This window comes from Triturus cristatus, chromosome 7, assembly GCF_964204655.1.
Source record: "Triturus cristatus chromosome 7, aTriCri1.1, whole genome shotgun sequence".
Taxonomy (NCBI): domain Eukaryota; kingdom Metazoa; phylum Chordata; class Amphibia; order Caudata; family Salamandridae; genus Triturus; species Triturus cristatus.
Genome location: NC_140590.1, coordinates 853,268,490 through 853,285,135, shown reverse-complemented (window position 1 = coordinate 853,285,135; position 16,646 = coordinate 853,268,490). Strand labels below are relative to the sequence as shown.

The window sequence follows — 16,646 nt, the reverse complement described above, 5'->3', positions numbered from 1 at the left end:
CACTGGAATTGGAAAAAAGCAATCTCAGTACAGAACAACTGTATTGTGTTTTCAATCTTAATTAACATTTTCTTTCTGCAAATGTAACACTATATCATACTTGACAATATTGCAGTTCTTCTTAACTTTCTGGTGGTTGCATCTTACATATGTATACAATAAATAGTAAAAGGTAGGAGTATGAATACCGTTTATAATAATGGTTCAAACAATAAATAATCGAACAATACTTCAGTAGTTCGTTGTGAACAAAACAGTTTAAATACTTCAGTCAAGTAATGAAGGGTAAGTCCGGGAAAACATGATGTTTTTTAAGCTATCAATTGTCTCTTCTTTATAAGTACCAATTTCCAGCAAAATAACAAACATAATCAATATCCATCGAAGAACCTACATACATAGACATTTAGCTCAAGCACATATACTTTTATTCCACTGAATACTGTGGGAGAACGCAGGAATTGATTTTTAACCCCGGAGACTTTGTTGTTGGTGTTAAAAAGTACATACAAATATTTTTCTAAATTGGTCTTGGATTTATTCTTGACTGTGTGTCTCATTTATTGCCTCTGTGAATACAACAAATGCTTAGCACTTCCCTCTGATAAGCCTAAACTGCTTGACCACACTACAACAAAAGAGAGCATTCGGCTTTGTTACTTGTGTCATGGTAAAACAATAAGGGTTGACTGGACTCTCTGCAAAGTGTACCTCGTTTTGGTGCACTATATAGAGAGCCAGCTTCCTACAAGTGCCATATTCAGGGCTTGAGACCTGGAAGTAAGATATGGATTGGTGCATGTTAGTCGAAAAAATGTTTATGAAAGCAGAGGTTGTCTTAAGTAGTGAAATAAAAGTTGGCAACCATGGCTAACCTATAGTGGACTGTGTCTATCAATGTAACTGATAAAGATTGTGTGATAGAGGAGGGAAGGTAGGTCCAGTAAGGTATCAAATTGCCCTAGTGAATTCCACATCATTGTAATGCTGCCGATGGCACTTTACCATGTGTCTCTATTGTGGAAACTGTTTGAAACGAATAAAATGAGGTTAAAAAAATGCAGAAAGGCAAAACAAACATGGAAATCTGGAGAGGGAGGAACGATGAAAACCAAATTGCACTCTGCATCTATAGATTTGATGATGAGGAGAAACATTAAAAAAAAGAAGCATCCTAATTAGTCTCACAAATTGTCAATTTTACTACAAGAAAAACATTGAACAGGATAGAACAAACAAAAATGAAGAGGGCTTGTGTCCTAAAAATCAGATTTCTATGGAAATCGCAAGGCCTCTTAGTTGTAGGTAAAGACAGAAACCCGGATGGCATTGTGTGTAATCTTTGTACAGCACGAAACTTCATCAATAGCCCTTAGTAATTATCCTATACATATGTATTGTATATTGGAAATACTTTCTTAGGCAATTGACCAGGATGAAAAAGAATGCTCTCACCTTCCTTTTTCACCCAAGACCAGGACTTCCTTCTTGTCTGAGTTCTCCGATTGGGTGGTAACACCTGCTCTCAAAACAATTAAACAAATATAAAATCAACACATGTTTCCACGCAGTATGCAGGTGTGTAGCTGCCTGAGCTTTCGAGACAGAGGAACTAGGAGGAAGCTGTATCCATCCCACAAAGGACAGTGATTTGTGGGCATGCACCATCAAGCCAGGACCAGTTGGCAGACTCCTGCATTTACAAGGCAAATTCTATGCACTTATGTGCCCTTCCCAAGCATGATAACATTCTCTGTATTCAGGGGAAAGCAGAGAGGCATATCACTACCTGCATACTGTGCCCATGACTATCTCATATAGAGCAAATACCTATCTGAAGGGAAAAAGAGATAAAGGTGGAAGTAAGTAGCAGTATGAGAGAAGGAAAACACCTGAGAAGGCAAAGGAAATGTTTTGGAAGGAAAACAAGAGTAAAAAGGATGATGGATTGGGATGACGCATGGAATGAACATGATAAGAAAGCAGAAAAGGTGGAAGTAAGAAAGTGAGAAAGAAAGGAGAAGTATAAGAAAGGAGGAAGAAAGGATGAGATAAAGAGGGAAGATAGTAAGGAAAAAAGAGAAGTAAAGTAAGCAGGAAACATGGATAGGAGGGTATAAGGAAAGCAGTGAAAAGGAAATAAGGGAGGAATAAAGGTAAAAGGAAGGAGGCTAGGACTGTTGAAAGTGAGCCGTGCCCCGTGTGCAAAGAAAACTAAATTCTAACTTTAGGGAAAGTTGTTTTTTTCACTCTAAATTCATTAATCATTCGATTCTAGGTTACTGTCACTACTGCAAGCAGAAAGGGCACAATGTAACCAAAAATATAAAAGATTTTGAAGGCTCATAGCCCAAAAGTGTGCTTATTCAAAATTGACTTAAGTGTATTACATTAACACAGACTTTCATACCCATCATCTTTAAAAGCGTTAAGACTTTCAATGGGTTCCTATCTTTCACTCCTGTCCATCACTTTGGAGATGTCAAAAGCTATACTCACTCAGCTCCTGAAGCCCCTGCAAGTTGATGCTGTCTTCGGCTGCTCCATTCTCTTCGGGGCAGATGAAGAGATGTGATCGCTGCAGTAGGAAGAAGCCCTCCTTCCACTGGCTTGGGTTCAGCATCGACTTGAAGCGCAGCCTTCCGACACGCTGAAACTCATGCTCCAGGAGACAATGACAGCTAAGCGGGGTAAACCACTGAAGAGAGAGAGCCCCACACGAGTACATTAATAGTAAGTTTAAAATTTAAAGCCAGTACAATTTAGAACCAATTGCCAGTATTTGGCCAAATATTTAGTGTTAATCTATAGTGAATATGCAAAAAGTAATTGAAGCCCAGTCTATGTCAATATTGATCAAACAAAGAAAATTTCCTGTCTCCAAATATCATACTGGGCAAGCCATTCTAATATTCCAAACCAAGATGTAGTGCGCACCAATCTCGCCTCTCTAAGGGCTCATCTACAATGCACTCTAAGAGGCTACAAGCTGTAGAGATGAAGTACATTGTTCCAGAACACTACTATTCACATTAGAAATAATCTTTTCTATAATATATCTCCTCCCTGTCTTAACAGATCAACAAACATTCCCTCTATTGTCCCCTACTAAAAGGTACTTTCATTGATTAATACAGGCTAATCGAATCCCATCTAATGTTATGTGATGCTAATATGGTGCAAGAGCCAGCGTTTCCAAAGGTCTCTTGGAATGTTTTGGATTTTAAAAGACTGCGGATGGCTTGGCACAGAAGTAGAGTGCTACTAAGGGTGACTATTTTCATGTCCACGACTGGTATTTCAGTGCTCCCAGGCTTAGCTTAATTTTGCTACCTTATCCGGGAAGTGTTTATCCCTATTAATTTGGTGTTTATTTCTTCCTCCTATTGTTTAAGGCCTTATGGGTGGTAGTGTGCTATTGATCTCATTCTCCATGTCCTTCTTGTTCCCGACTTCTAATTTATTAGATGTGGATTATCATAACACAAGTCTCCACTGTGGGAGTGGTTGGCCTTACAACTTAAAACAAATCCCTTGCAGGTATGTTGAGATGAAGGATGTTCCTTGTGTCAATGGCTTTTCTGTTGGGATGTGGTGTGCGTGCCAGTGTCTTCCATGATGCTGCACTGAGGTTCTCAACATAAATCTTTACCATTTTAGTTTATTTCATGGAACAAATATGAGCAACTTCTAATCCCTGACAGTGATTTTTCAAATGCACAATTTCCCAAGAAGAACACAACATTCTAAAAATAGCAGACACGTGCTTGTGAAGAGGTAAAATGACTTCACTAGTCCCACTTTCCATAATACTTTTAATGCAGTATAAAATGAACATTGCTAGCATACAAGGCTATGACATTACATTTGTGTCCAGCATTTTGTGGATTCAAACTCCCAGATCCTTTCCTTTCCTAGGACTCACAAGTGTCAGATGATTTAGTTTGAACTTGCCCTGTGTTCTCCTGACATAAATGCATAAGTATCAATGTATCCATAGTGAACTGACCACATCAGCAGGCTCATCATATTAATTTGTGTTATTGATGTGTCATGGTCTGCATCCACCTACTAAGTTTTGTAAGGGCAGATAAAGAGAAGTACTACTATTTAAATGAATGTATGAACTATTTATCAATATAACAACTAAAAAGAGTTGGATACAAAATGGTGCTATTGCAAATTCCACTGCATAACTTGCACCCTATAGGAAATGGGTCATGATTAATGCCACTGTGTGAAACATTTGTAAGTCTATTTTCAAATTGATCATCAATGGATGGCATATTAACAGTAAGAATAATACACATTTCATGTCATTTCAAAATACCATTTAGTATTACATGTGGCATAGAGGGCCCCTGAAACACGGGCTTCTAGCGTTACAGATATATTATGCCCTCTATCCCTCCTGTGGAGGCCTAAAGTGCTGCAGGGCTGCTTTGAAAATCCACACACCTCTCAGTCCTTAGAGGCTGAAGGACCCTGATAACTGTTATTGGTACCTTCCTGAGTATGAAGTTTAAGTTTAAGGCTTAGAAGTGGAACTGGTTGCACCTGGCACTTTTTTATGCACTATGCATCTTAAAGTACAATACATTTATGGATACATTTGAGGTTTTTAACACTTGCTGCTATGACGGGGAGAGGTATCTGTATGGCACAATGCCCCCCCCCCCACCACTTTGCATTGAGTTGGCTGAGTTTCTTACCTACTGCTAAAAGATTGTTCTGTTACGTTGTTGTGATGCACCTTCGGTTGCGATCTAGCCTGATTGTGCCAGCTCTTACAAGGTCTTAAAATGAGATGGTTCTGTTTGGACGGTTGAGGAGTGGCACACTGTTGCCATCTGTGGTTAAGCTTAGGGAAGCAAATTAACATTTTTATGCTAAGGCTCAAGCCTTCTGTTCATGATCATTTGCCACAGTCTGCAGGATGCGCTTTGGCTTCTGTTTTTACTATATTCTTATATTTGTTAATGTATAGTTATACTAATTTGATTGGTTGGCTGTTTCTATGTTTATGGTTTTAATTAACTAATAAACTATACATGTCAACCCATTTATTGTGGACAGTATTAAGAGCATATGAAATGTACAATATCACTCCCACCCTATTCTGACATCCATGGTTTGGCTCCCACCCCAAATAAATGGTAGGATATCTTTACAAAGCCTACAATGTCATACAACACCTACAATGTCATACACATTGAAGCTCAATTACATTACTTGGTTCTTGCCTGCGCAGATACTTTTGTATTCATCTGCATGAAAGTCTGTACCAGAGCTAGCAAAGGCAGTACATCAGATTTGAGCATGTGGTGGTTGCATAGTCCGGTAGAATGCAAGGGCATGGGTTAAAAGAGCAATGGTATAAACATGACAAAACATGAATAACATTGAGGTCTGATGGCGAGGAGGGGCTATGGCAGGGAGGAAGATAGGTCACCTGTGTACTCTGCATTCATGGGAGCTCTCTTTATGTTGTAGTGGAGATTATTCTTGGACACAAGGTGAGTGATTAGAGCTCATTTTAATCCTCTGAGGAAAGTCACTGTGACTAGGTCCAAGAGAAGAATATGGGGGAGAATGATTGCTGCCCTTAACTGGGGTGTCATGCGTTCAGAGTTGAGGGCTCTCAAGATGTGATGGCATCCTCAGACCAGGGGAAGTGCAAGACTGTAAATATTGTTGTTGCTTAAACAGTAGGAGGTGACATAGCATTAATTCTTTTAAAAGACCATGGTGAGGGAATTAAGTAGGGCCTGCTTTACGATAGGATCTCATTGCCTGACAGCAGTGCTAAGAGCAACCGGAGTAGGTACAACAGAAAGCGTATATAATAAAATGTATTACTTTAACAAAGAGGTTAGGAGGCACAGGGCGAAAGTTGAAGATAAGGCTACTGGCCTAACAAAGAATGTTGATGGTAGTCTTGGCCGATTGCACTAATTTCATTTTGAGTCTGAAAATGCACCATATGATTTTTGGCTGAGGGAGGCAGTATGACTGTGCCATGAATAAAAGGGATGAGGAGACATCGATGAGAGAGTGGTGGATAAGTGGAACACTGCCTCAGTTTTGGCACAGACTGACATGACAGAAGATCCGACCATGCAGATATGGAAAGCTACAAAGGCAATCCATTAATTCTGATCAGAAGTGAGGGGTAAAGGATGGTAAGGAGAAGGGTGTTGTCTGTGAATAAGGAGAAGAAGATAAGGTGTTGTCTGTGAATAGGTGGTAAAATAATCCAAATGAGAACCTGATATTTCGAAGTGAGGATGTTACGGAACAAATGAAGAGGGTCGTGTAAAAATCTGTCGATGCCAATCTCTGAGAGTAGATGAAGAGTTGGAGAAGATGCATAAGACAAGAAAAAGACAGTGGCATAATTAAGAAGAGAGTCACACAAGTAATCTTCCTGTTAATTCCAAAGAAAAAGGGGTGTGATGAAAATGAAATTAGACATTTAGCTGACAACTGAGGATTATTTTTAGTCAATGGAATTCTGATGGAAGACGGTTGGGGGCGTTTTGGCGCTAGTTATATGTGTGAACAGAGGACAGATTAAAAGATATTCAGCAGCATCTGAAGAATGTTTACGTAAAAAGGTTCATGGTCCTTCTGGCCTGATTCAACACCACAACAAGGGACAAGAGTGCTAGTTGGCTGGGTGAACGCCAGCTGCGTTTTTCCACCAGCTTAAGTTGGTGGGTATGCACTGTGTATTTTTAGCACAAATTACAGTGGGGATCCAGGGCAGAGGGGCAGAAGGGTTAAGGGTGTGATGTGGATAAAATGAGTCAACCACAGATAAATGAAAGGAGTCAAATTAGTTTGATGGTGGGAGAGTTGATGGGAAGAGAGGATTTAAGTATATGGGTGACTGTGGGATGTAAAGCTTAATGGTGTGACTAATTGTTAGAACAAAAAGTAGAAAATAGGCTGTGAATGTGGCTGCAGGTTAAGTCTTTGTTGGATGTTAGATAGGGTATGATGAAGAGTTTCTGCAGAGTTTCATGTAGGCGTGGGGAAGGGATAGCGTGAATGCTTAGAGTCGTGGTAAGAAATAAGTGGTAGGAAATCCAGTGTAGCCATACAGGCAGACTGAACCGTCCTGAGAGCAGCCAAGGACGGGGGTAAGGGCAGCGGTCAGAGGGGGCAGTGTCTAAGGGGGCCTGCATAACAGGAGAACTGGCCAGGCCATCGACCAAAATATGCACCATGCAGCTTGTTCACAATTCTTATGACGTGTCATGCTGTAAACCGTATTACCTGGGAGTCTGATCTAATTAGAGCCAGGAGAGCAGGATAAGGGACAGCCTAGATTCCCAGGTATAATGAGGCACTTCATTCAGTGCACAGGGCTGCACCACAGCCCACTTTCTGATGGCCCAAGTTGCTCTTTGTCTGCAGGGTGCAGGCTTCTAACATCTGCTTTTGTCTTAACACAGGAACGTTACATTCTTTATTAAACGTCTTCAAAACAATATCTAATACCTAAATGGCTGTACTCAGTAAAGCAGTGCTTAGAACACATTTGTGCTTGCAATTAGGGTAATCATTTGCATGATGTACAAACTAGTGATGTATGCTAAATTACATAAAGAAAGAGAAATGTGCAGCGCAACCACAATTGTTTACTGTGAGCAGTTGCACAGCAAACCTGGCCTTACATGATGTTAGAGGGACAGGTTCATTCACTGCTCCATGAAAGTTTGAAAGTGTCACCCTTGGTCCTTGAGAGATGTCTTAGGCCCCCATAAGGGTGGTGCAGTTATTGTCTGCACCCCCACTTGGGCCACATATCTGCAAATTCTGTATGTGTCCACAAAGGAACAAATTGAACTTGCCTGAAGTTGGTCAATGAAGGTTACCTAGTGTGCCTTCCTTCAAGGTCCTCTTAAAGAAGTGTATGAAACGTCTACAAGCCCTGGGGTGAAAAAAAGCACATATTGTGGAGCCCATGTGCACACATGCATGCAAGTAATAGGAACATGAGCAATCCCAAAGGAAAATCCCTCGTTTGAAAGGGGTCACGCCTAATCAAGTGAAAGTAAAGATATATATCTTCAAATAAGCATACACAAAGTTTGAGCCCAAGCCTTCACTATTACAGAACAGACTGTACAATCATCTGTAAAAATCTGCTTCTCTAATACCAAACTGCAACTGAATGAGAGAGGTAATGCTACACCAGACTAACACATTAGAACAGAAGGTTTCCTGCTATTTCATATAATGTGTGTGCTGTGTGAACCTGGCCTCCACCGGCTCTGACCTCTGCTTCCTCTCATGGTGTCTTACCTTTCCAATGGCACTCGCCCATGTCTGCAGCATTTCAGCACCATCTGTTTCAAAGTAATGTACCCTCTCAGACGATAGAAAGATCTCAAATGTGCCACAGAACCTAGAAAAGGGATACAGAATTCTTTTGAGAACAAGGGCAGATTAATATTGATCCATTTAAAGACCAACAAACCCTATATTACACAACAAGCATGAACAAGTTACTTAACTTGGGTAACGGTCTATCTGGTAGGGACTCTATCTAACCACAGATTCATCACCTTTTGAATGTTCTGTAGGTGTAAGAATGGATTCGGAATCTTTTGAGCAGTACTTCTATGCCAGAGGGTGCGCCATGCAGCTTCTCAGGGACAATGTTCTACCCCTAGAAATGACATGTGGGCCCATTTAGGTACTACTCCTGTACACTGACGTCAGCTGCTTTGGAGTCTGGCCGTGCCCCCATATGCAGAGCACAAACAGAAAATTGGCTTTGACTAGTGTGAAGATTCCTAGACTTTGCATCTTATTGATGTAAAGACAACAATTCACAGCACAGGGAAAATGGGATGGTCGGTGAGGAAGCTGTGTTTAGATAGTCTTTATCAGAAAGAGCGTTGCCGAAGGTCAGAAACTTGTTCTGTTGATAGACACTTCTAACTGCAGATTGCTCACCTTTTGAGAAGATACCAGATCAGTACGAATTAAGAGGTGGGTCTGTGAATTGGCTCAAACTAAAAAGTCCTGTAGGACTGAGTAGGCAAAATGCCATTCTAAGCGAACATCGCTGTCCAGACAGTAGTGCTTCATGGATGTAGGGAGTGAAGCCTATATAAATGCCAAATAGATGTCGAGGACAGGAACTCCACATGGCAATGCATTGGTTGCAGCCTTCGCCCTGGTGGAGTGATGCTTACAGTGCTTCTGGAGGCTGCTAATTGGCCAGTGCGTAGCCGATCTTGATGTAAAGTATGATCTAGAGGGACATGATCCGGTTCTGTATGGATTTGGCTCTTTTAGCTCCGGCAAACGCCACAAAGAACTGATTGACCACCCAGTGTTCTTTGGGACGATCGATGTAAAAGCTCAGCGCTCCTTTCAGATCCAGGCGATGGAGTCTCTCCTTTCCTTACAGGGGTGAGATGGATTACAAAAGGCTGGCAGCAACTGACCAGAGTGGAACGGTGTCACAACTTTCAGTAAGAAAAAAACAATCAAGAGAGGGGGACCCCTAAAAAGAGATATAGGGCAGGTAGAAGCGGGGTAAGTCAATCAATATAAGCACCCACCCAATAGATATGTAAAAGGGCCTAAAACATAGGTCCCTAGTTCAAAACACTACTAGACTGGAGCTGAGCGAACAGAACAGTAGAATAAAGGCACCAGACAAAATTTATAGATAGAAAAATATATATTTCTTGTTTATTTTGTTTTTTCTGAACAACATTTTTTTCAAATACTTTTTGTTGGTTTCTGCACATAAAACACATTAAATAATAAAGAAAACGAAAAACTATTGCAACAAAAGTGGTATAAAAATTATTCAATGTCCCACACATAACTCAACTCATGCATACATACATTCATTCCATCATCATTCCACTAACAAATTGCGGTCAAGTTGGCAAAACTTCCAGATGTGATCATATAGGTGATTAGCTCATGTATCATCCAGTTGGAGAAAAGCGATACTATGAGGTAAGATGTGCCGAAAGTTCAGGCGCCAACGCGCGTTTCGGTATTGGACCCAGCCTTGGGCCCCACCTTCATCAGGGCGAAGACCAATAGATAGTGGGGGACATAGGCTATACCTAGGATTGATCAGACAAACATATATAAGTAATCAAAAAGAACAGTGATACAAAAAATATACATACAACCTGATGCAGTATCATGAATATTACTGATCTGTCCATACGGATCAGCTCCAGCAGTGAATACAAAAGGGATATCTATACCATACATTTTTATACAAGGTCCAGCAAGGTACCAATAGGGAACATGTGTGAGAGAACACCTCCAAGGTAGAGATAGCCAATGCAATAAACTTATCACTATGTATAGAACAGAGGGAGATCTAGATTCCGTGCAATTAGATATGTGCAAATATGTAGAAAAATAGGAAAGCAAACAGCCAGCGAGTTTAACACCCGTGTTTGGAAACAGTGAATGCGACGATTATATATGTGGGTACGAGGATTAAGAGGATATTGTTTACGATACGTACTTTAAAATTAAAGCCCATAGGATAGGGGTTTAAATGAACATCTTCACTGAATGAAGGGATCTATAGTCAGAGGCTCAGCAAGTCGCAAGGACACTCCACGTCAATGATTATGACCTGACGCAATCATTCACAAGTATGTCAGACGGGTCAAGTCGATTCAAAACATTCAGCGAGGTTAGAATCAGATGGCTCAAAGAGGTACAATCATATCTAGGAAAAATCATGGAGCGTGAAAAAAATAGGTTATAGAAAGACCTTTAGTTTCACTAGGGAACAATCCCGTATCCCATAGATCAAAGAGAAAGAGTATAAATAGAGAAAAAACATACTAGTAAATAGCGGCACAGCAGTGATGAGAAGTAAGCTGGGTTTCACGCGGTCCTACGAGGTTCAAGTAACGGGTGGACCAATTGCGTGGAGGTTGCGTGAATACGCTGGATATCTTTAATTTCTTTCAGGCCGCAGAAGTTTCCTGCATATACAGAAAACATGATGTTTCTAGATGGCATGGTATCAGGGTAGATGTATGGCTGTCAAACTTTAGCAGAAACTAATAAACGGCCTCTTCGCAACTTAGGGTGCATTAGATAATACGTGGTCCCAAGGTCCTCAATGCGAGAGCGGAGTCAGAGCAAACAGGGCAGATAATTTAAACGCCATTCGGTTATAGCAGCGAAGGAAAGGGTTGAGGGAGGGTGGGGAACCTAAAACGGCCCTCAACCTCAATTGACTTATGTATAACTAGAAGGCAGACAGCTACCGATTAAACGGAGCACGCGTCAAGCCTCAGGGAAGATGCAGGGTGACATTTCCTATTGCTCAGAAACTTACTTGTTTGTCCTGGTGCCGGCTTCTATCGGAGCATCGGTCGCGTGTCAAATAGCACGACGGGAGTGCCCTGGGTTATTCAACTTGGGGGTCCCATCCTTATTAGCGCGCCATAGGTTCACCGAGAGCCAATGGACAGGTTCATGACAAGAGGTCGATGGAAGTAGAGAGAGGACTATGAATGCACAGTAAATCAAAACGCTTAACAAAACGGCGGCCATATTGGAGCGATAGACGTGGTCCACGAGTAATTACGAACCAGGTAGTAACCGAGGCAGAAAAATTATGTCACAAATCGCCGTTCTCAGATCTGTTAAAGACATAGTTAAAAACCTGCCAATAGTTGATCAACGATTTCCTACCGCCAAACCCGACAGGGAGCAGGTTAAACCCACATTGTCTATCTTCTTATCATGTATAGCAATGTCAAGTAGTATGCTCAGTAGAGGATGCCCAAAGGGCCAGTCGGTTAGATGATCGCATTCTCCCACTGGATAATCTCGTTCAAGCCATGCTGTACTAAATCCAGATAAAAGATCCAGAAAGTCTCTCTCTTTTTCCTAATAGAACTGGGGTCTCTACCTGAGGGGGTATAGATTTGTTCTAGAATGGACCACTTAAGGTCCATTACGTTGTGGTTCTTGTCAAGCCAATGGCTAACCAGTGGGGCAGCGATTTTTTTAGTGCGAATATTGGACTTGTGTTCGCAAATCCTAGTTCTACACTCGCGACCAGTTTCTCCAATGTATATAAGATCACAAGGGCATGTTATGATATATATCACATTGGAGGAACGACAGTTAGTCATCCCTTGAAGAGTAATGGACCGATCGTTAACGCTGATGGTCTCGCCAACGATCGCGTTGGGGCATGACTGGCAGGTACCACAACGGTGATTACCCCTAATGGGTTCTAATCTAGAGATGGCGAACTGAATTGGAGCCTTCTTATCCGTGATTCTCCCTTTGATTAGGAAGTTTTTTAAGTTCTTGTTCCGTCTAAAGGCAAACAGAGGTTTAGGGATTATCATCTCATCGTTGCCAATATTTAAAAGGTACCACAGTGAGTTGATTGTCTGCCTAACCCTGTGGTTAATGGTTGAATGTTTGGTAACATATACCAGCTTATCCACAGGGTTAGTCTCCTTTAAATCAAACATAGATTCTCTGTTGAAATATCTGGCTCGTTTTATGGAGTCCTTGATCAACTTTTGTGGATAGCCCCGACTAAGAAATTTAGCCTTGAGGATGTCAGCCTGGATTAAGAAATCCTTCATAGGGGAGCAGTTCCTGCGAATACGGAGGAATTGGCTGAAGAGAATGCTATCCCTTTGAGACCTAGGATGGTAGCTGCCGTATTGAAGCAGTGTGTTTCTGGCAGTAGGTTTAACATACAGAGACACACAAATTTAGTTTTGATGATGTTTGATCCAAACGTCCAGAAATTCAACCTTGCAGTTGCTACAATGGACAGTAAATTTCAAGTTGATGTCAGCTGCATTCAGCCAGGCAACAAATTCGTCCAGGGAGCTCTGGTCCCCATTCCAGATGAAAAAGATATCGTCGATGAATCGTGACCATGCTCGGACATTCTCGTAAAAGGGCGCCAGTTCGTTATATATGTTGATCTGTTCAAATCGTCCCATGTAGAGGCAGGCTATGCTCGGGGCACAGGAAGCCCCCATGCTTACGCCCTGTATCTGATGGAAATAGTTCTCATTAAACTCAAAATAATTTTGTCTCAGGACCGTCTTCAGACATTGAATGATAAATGGGGCATTGGTGATTTCGGTTTCCATAGCCAGGATCTCTTGAAGCACAGAAAGTGCTCCTTCCTGAGGGATATTCGTATATAGGGATTCCAAATCCAACGTGACCAGAAGTTCCTTTTCTGAATCATAAGGTGTGTTCTCGATCTGGGAGATGAAATGGCCAGTATCTTTCACATAGGATTCAAGTTTACAAACCAAAGGTTTCAAAAAGCAATCAACGTATTTAGAGAGAGGTTCAATGGCCGAGCCAATGGTGGAAACAATGGGTCTTGGGGGTGGATCCGATATGTTTTTGTGGGTCTTAGGCACCCCGTATATGATGGGCATGCGGGTGTACCTTGGCGTAAAAAATTCAGCTTCCTTTGTACAGATAAAATTCTCCTCAACCGCAGCCCCAACCATCGATAAAATGCGCTGTTTAAGGTGGGGCTCGGGGTTTCTCGTGATACGTTTGTAGTATCTAGTGGATGACAAAAGGGTGTTCATTTTCTCAATATAGGCAGGCAGCGTCAGGAAACCTGGACCTCCCACTACCCATCGCTACCACACCACCACCCTCCTTGCACTCAACCGTGGAAGACTTAGAGAATGCCAACAGGCCTCGCCGAACACGACCAATGGCCAGTTCTCCTACCTCCACTGCCGCCAGACACTCACCGCCACCCCGGCCTCCAACAACGCAGACGCCAGCACCCTAAAATGCATCCTCCTCAACGTACGATGCTTACACAAACACGCCATGGAAATCTGGAACCTACTCGACCCTCTCTCGCATGACATCGCCTTCTTCACAGAGACCTGGACCAACACATCCTCCGCCCCGACATCAGCACCGCCATCCCAGACAGATACAAGAGCCAGAGGAAAGACCGCCCCAACCACCCAGGAGGGGGCCGTGCCATGCCCCACAAGAGCACCCTTCGCCTCACCATCTCCAGCAAAACCTTCTCCTCCGCAGAACACTTGCACTTCCAGATCCAGACCACCCCCAAAGCAACACTCCGAGCAACCCTCATCTACAGACCCCCCGGCCCCCGAACACCCTTCACCACCATCACGACTTCATCGCACCCCACGCCGTTGCCTCAACAAACTACATACTCATTGGAGACCTGAACTTCCACCTCGAAAACCCCTGCGACCCCAACTCCACTATCCTTCGTGACAACCTCACCAGCATCGGACTTAAAACAACTCAACACACCAACCCACAGACCAGGCCACACCCTCGACACCATCTTCGCGGCAGGAAACAGCGTCCAATTAAGCCACACAACGCAGCCGCCATGGACCCACCACCACTGCGTACACTTCGCCATCAACAAACCCAAGGCACCCGAACCAGCCCCACGCCCACCACAAAGGAACTGGAGCAAGGTTACCGACGAGCAACTTAACTCCACCCTCACCCGAGACAACCACACCTGGGCACTCGATGCAAATGACGCAGCCAGAGAACTCCACACCAGGATCTGCATCTGCGCAGACGAGCTTGACCCGCTGCGCAACCCCGACAGACAACGGCCCAGGAAAGCCGCCTGGTTCACCACCGCTCTCCAAGAAGCCAGATGCACCTGGAAACGCCTGGAGAAGAACTGGAGAAACACCAAGACAACCGAAAACCACACAACCTACAAGGACCCCATAACGGACTACCACAACCAGATCAAAGCCACCAAGAGGAACTTCATCCACAACAAAATCCTGACCAACTCCAACAACTGCAAGGAATATTTCAGTATCATTCAAGAATTCACCAACCCACGCAGTGAAGCCACAGACATCACCCCATCCCAAGACCTCTGCAACAAGCTTGGAACCTATTTCCATCTCGAGATCAAAAACCTCATCCACCAGGCGCCCCCCCCTCCCCCAGAAACACTAGCCAGCCCACCATCAGGGTAGATGTATGGCTGTCAAACTTTAGCAGAAACTAATAAACGGCCTCTTCGCAACTTAGGGTGCATTAGATAATACGTGGTCCCAAGGTCCTCAATGCGAGAGCGGAGTCAGAGCAAACAGGGCAGATAATTTAAACGCCATTCGGTTATAGCAGCGAAGGAAAGGGTTGAGGGAGGGTGGGGAACCTAAAACGGCCCTCAACCTCAATTGACTTATGTATAACTAGAAGGCAGACAGCTACCGATTAAACGGAGCACGCGTCAAGCCTCAGGGAAGATGCAGGGCGACATTTCCTATTGCTCAGAAACTTACTTGTTTGTCCTGGTGCCGGCTTCTATCGGAGCATCGGTCGCGTGTCAAATAGCACGACGGGAGTGCCCTGGGTTATTCAACTTGGGGGTCCCATCCTTATTAGCGCGCCATAGGTTCACCGAGAGCCAATGGACAGGTTCATGACAAGAGGTCGATGGAAGTAGAGAGAGGACTATGAATGCACAGTAAATCAAAACGCTTAACAAAACGGCGGCCATATTGGAGCGATAGACGTGGTCCACGAGTAATTACGAACCAGGTAGTAACCGAGGCAGAAAAATTATGTCACAAATCGCCGTTCTCAGATCTGTTAAAGACATAGTTAAAAACCTGCCAATAGTTGATCAACGATTTCCTACCGCCAAACCCGACAGGGAGCAGGTTAAACCCACATTGTCTATCTTCTTATCATGTATAGCAATGTCAAGTAGTATGCTCAGTAGAGGATGCCCAAAGGGCCAGTCGGTTAGATGATCGCATTCTCCCACTGGATAATCTCGTTCAAGCCATGCTGTACTAAATCCAGATAAAAGATCCAGAAAGTCTCTCTCTTTTTCCTAATAGAACTGGGGTCTCTACCTGAGGGGGTATAGATTTGTTCTAGAATGGACCACTTAAGGTCCATTACGTTGTGGTTCTTGTCAAGCCAATGGCTAACCAGTGGGGCAGCGATTTTTTTAGTGCGAATATTGGACTTGTGTTCGCAAATCCTAGTTCTACACTCGCGACCAGTTTCTCCAATGTATATAAGATCACAAGGGCATGTTATGATATATATCACATTGGAGGAACGACAGTTAGTCATCCCTTGAAGAGTAATGGACCGATCGTTAACGCTGATGGTCTCGCCAACGATCGCGTTGGGGCATGACTGGCAGGTACCACAACGGTGATTACCCCTAATGGGTTCTAATCTAGAGATGGCGAACTGAATTGGAGCCTTCTTATCCGTGATTCTCCCTTTGATTAGGAAGTTTTTTAAGTTCTTGTTCCGTCTAAAGGCAAACAGAGGTTTAGGGATTATCATCTCATCGTTGCCAATATTTAAAAGGTACCACAGTGAGTTGATTGTCTGCCTAACCCTGTGGTTAATGGTTGAATGTTTGGTAACATATACCAGCTTATCCACAGGGTTAGTCTCCTTTAAATCAAACATAGATTCTCTGTTGAAATATCTGGCTCGTTTTATGGAGTCCTTGATCAACTTTTGTGGATAGCCCCGACTAAGAAATTTAGCCTTGAGGATGTCAGCCTGGATTAAGAAATCCTTCATAGGGGAGCAGTTCCTGCGAATACGGAGGAATTGGCTGA

The 16,646-nt window shown here is 43.0% G+C and overlaps 1 protein-coding gene across 5 annotated transcripts in view; it reads right to left on the bottom strand.

Moving 5' to 3' along the window:
• The window catches only part of ARAP3 (ArfGAP with RhoGAP domain, ankyrin repeat and PH domain 3), a 530,251-nt gene that overhangs the window by 157,159 nt on the left and 356,446 nt on the right, over window positions 1-16,646 (bottom strand). For all 5 annotated transcript variants that reach the window (XM_085617771.1, XM_085617775.1, XM_085617774.1 and 2 more), the window contains exons 17-19: window positions 8,314-8,416; window positions 2,500-2,698; window positions 1,456-1,519 (exon numbers count right to left, since the gene is read on the bottom strand). In XM_085617771.1, the coding sequence (XP_085473897.1) occupies window positions 1,456-1,519; window positions 2,500-2,698; window positions 8,314-8,416 (366 nt within the window). The remainder of the gene's footprint in view (window positions 1-1,455; window positions 1,520-2,499; window positions 2,699-8,313; window positions 8,417-16,646) is intronic.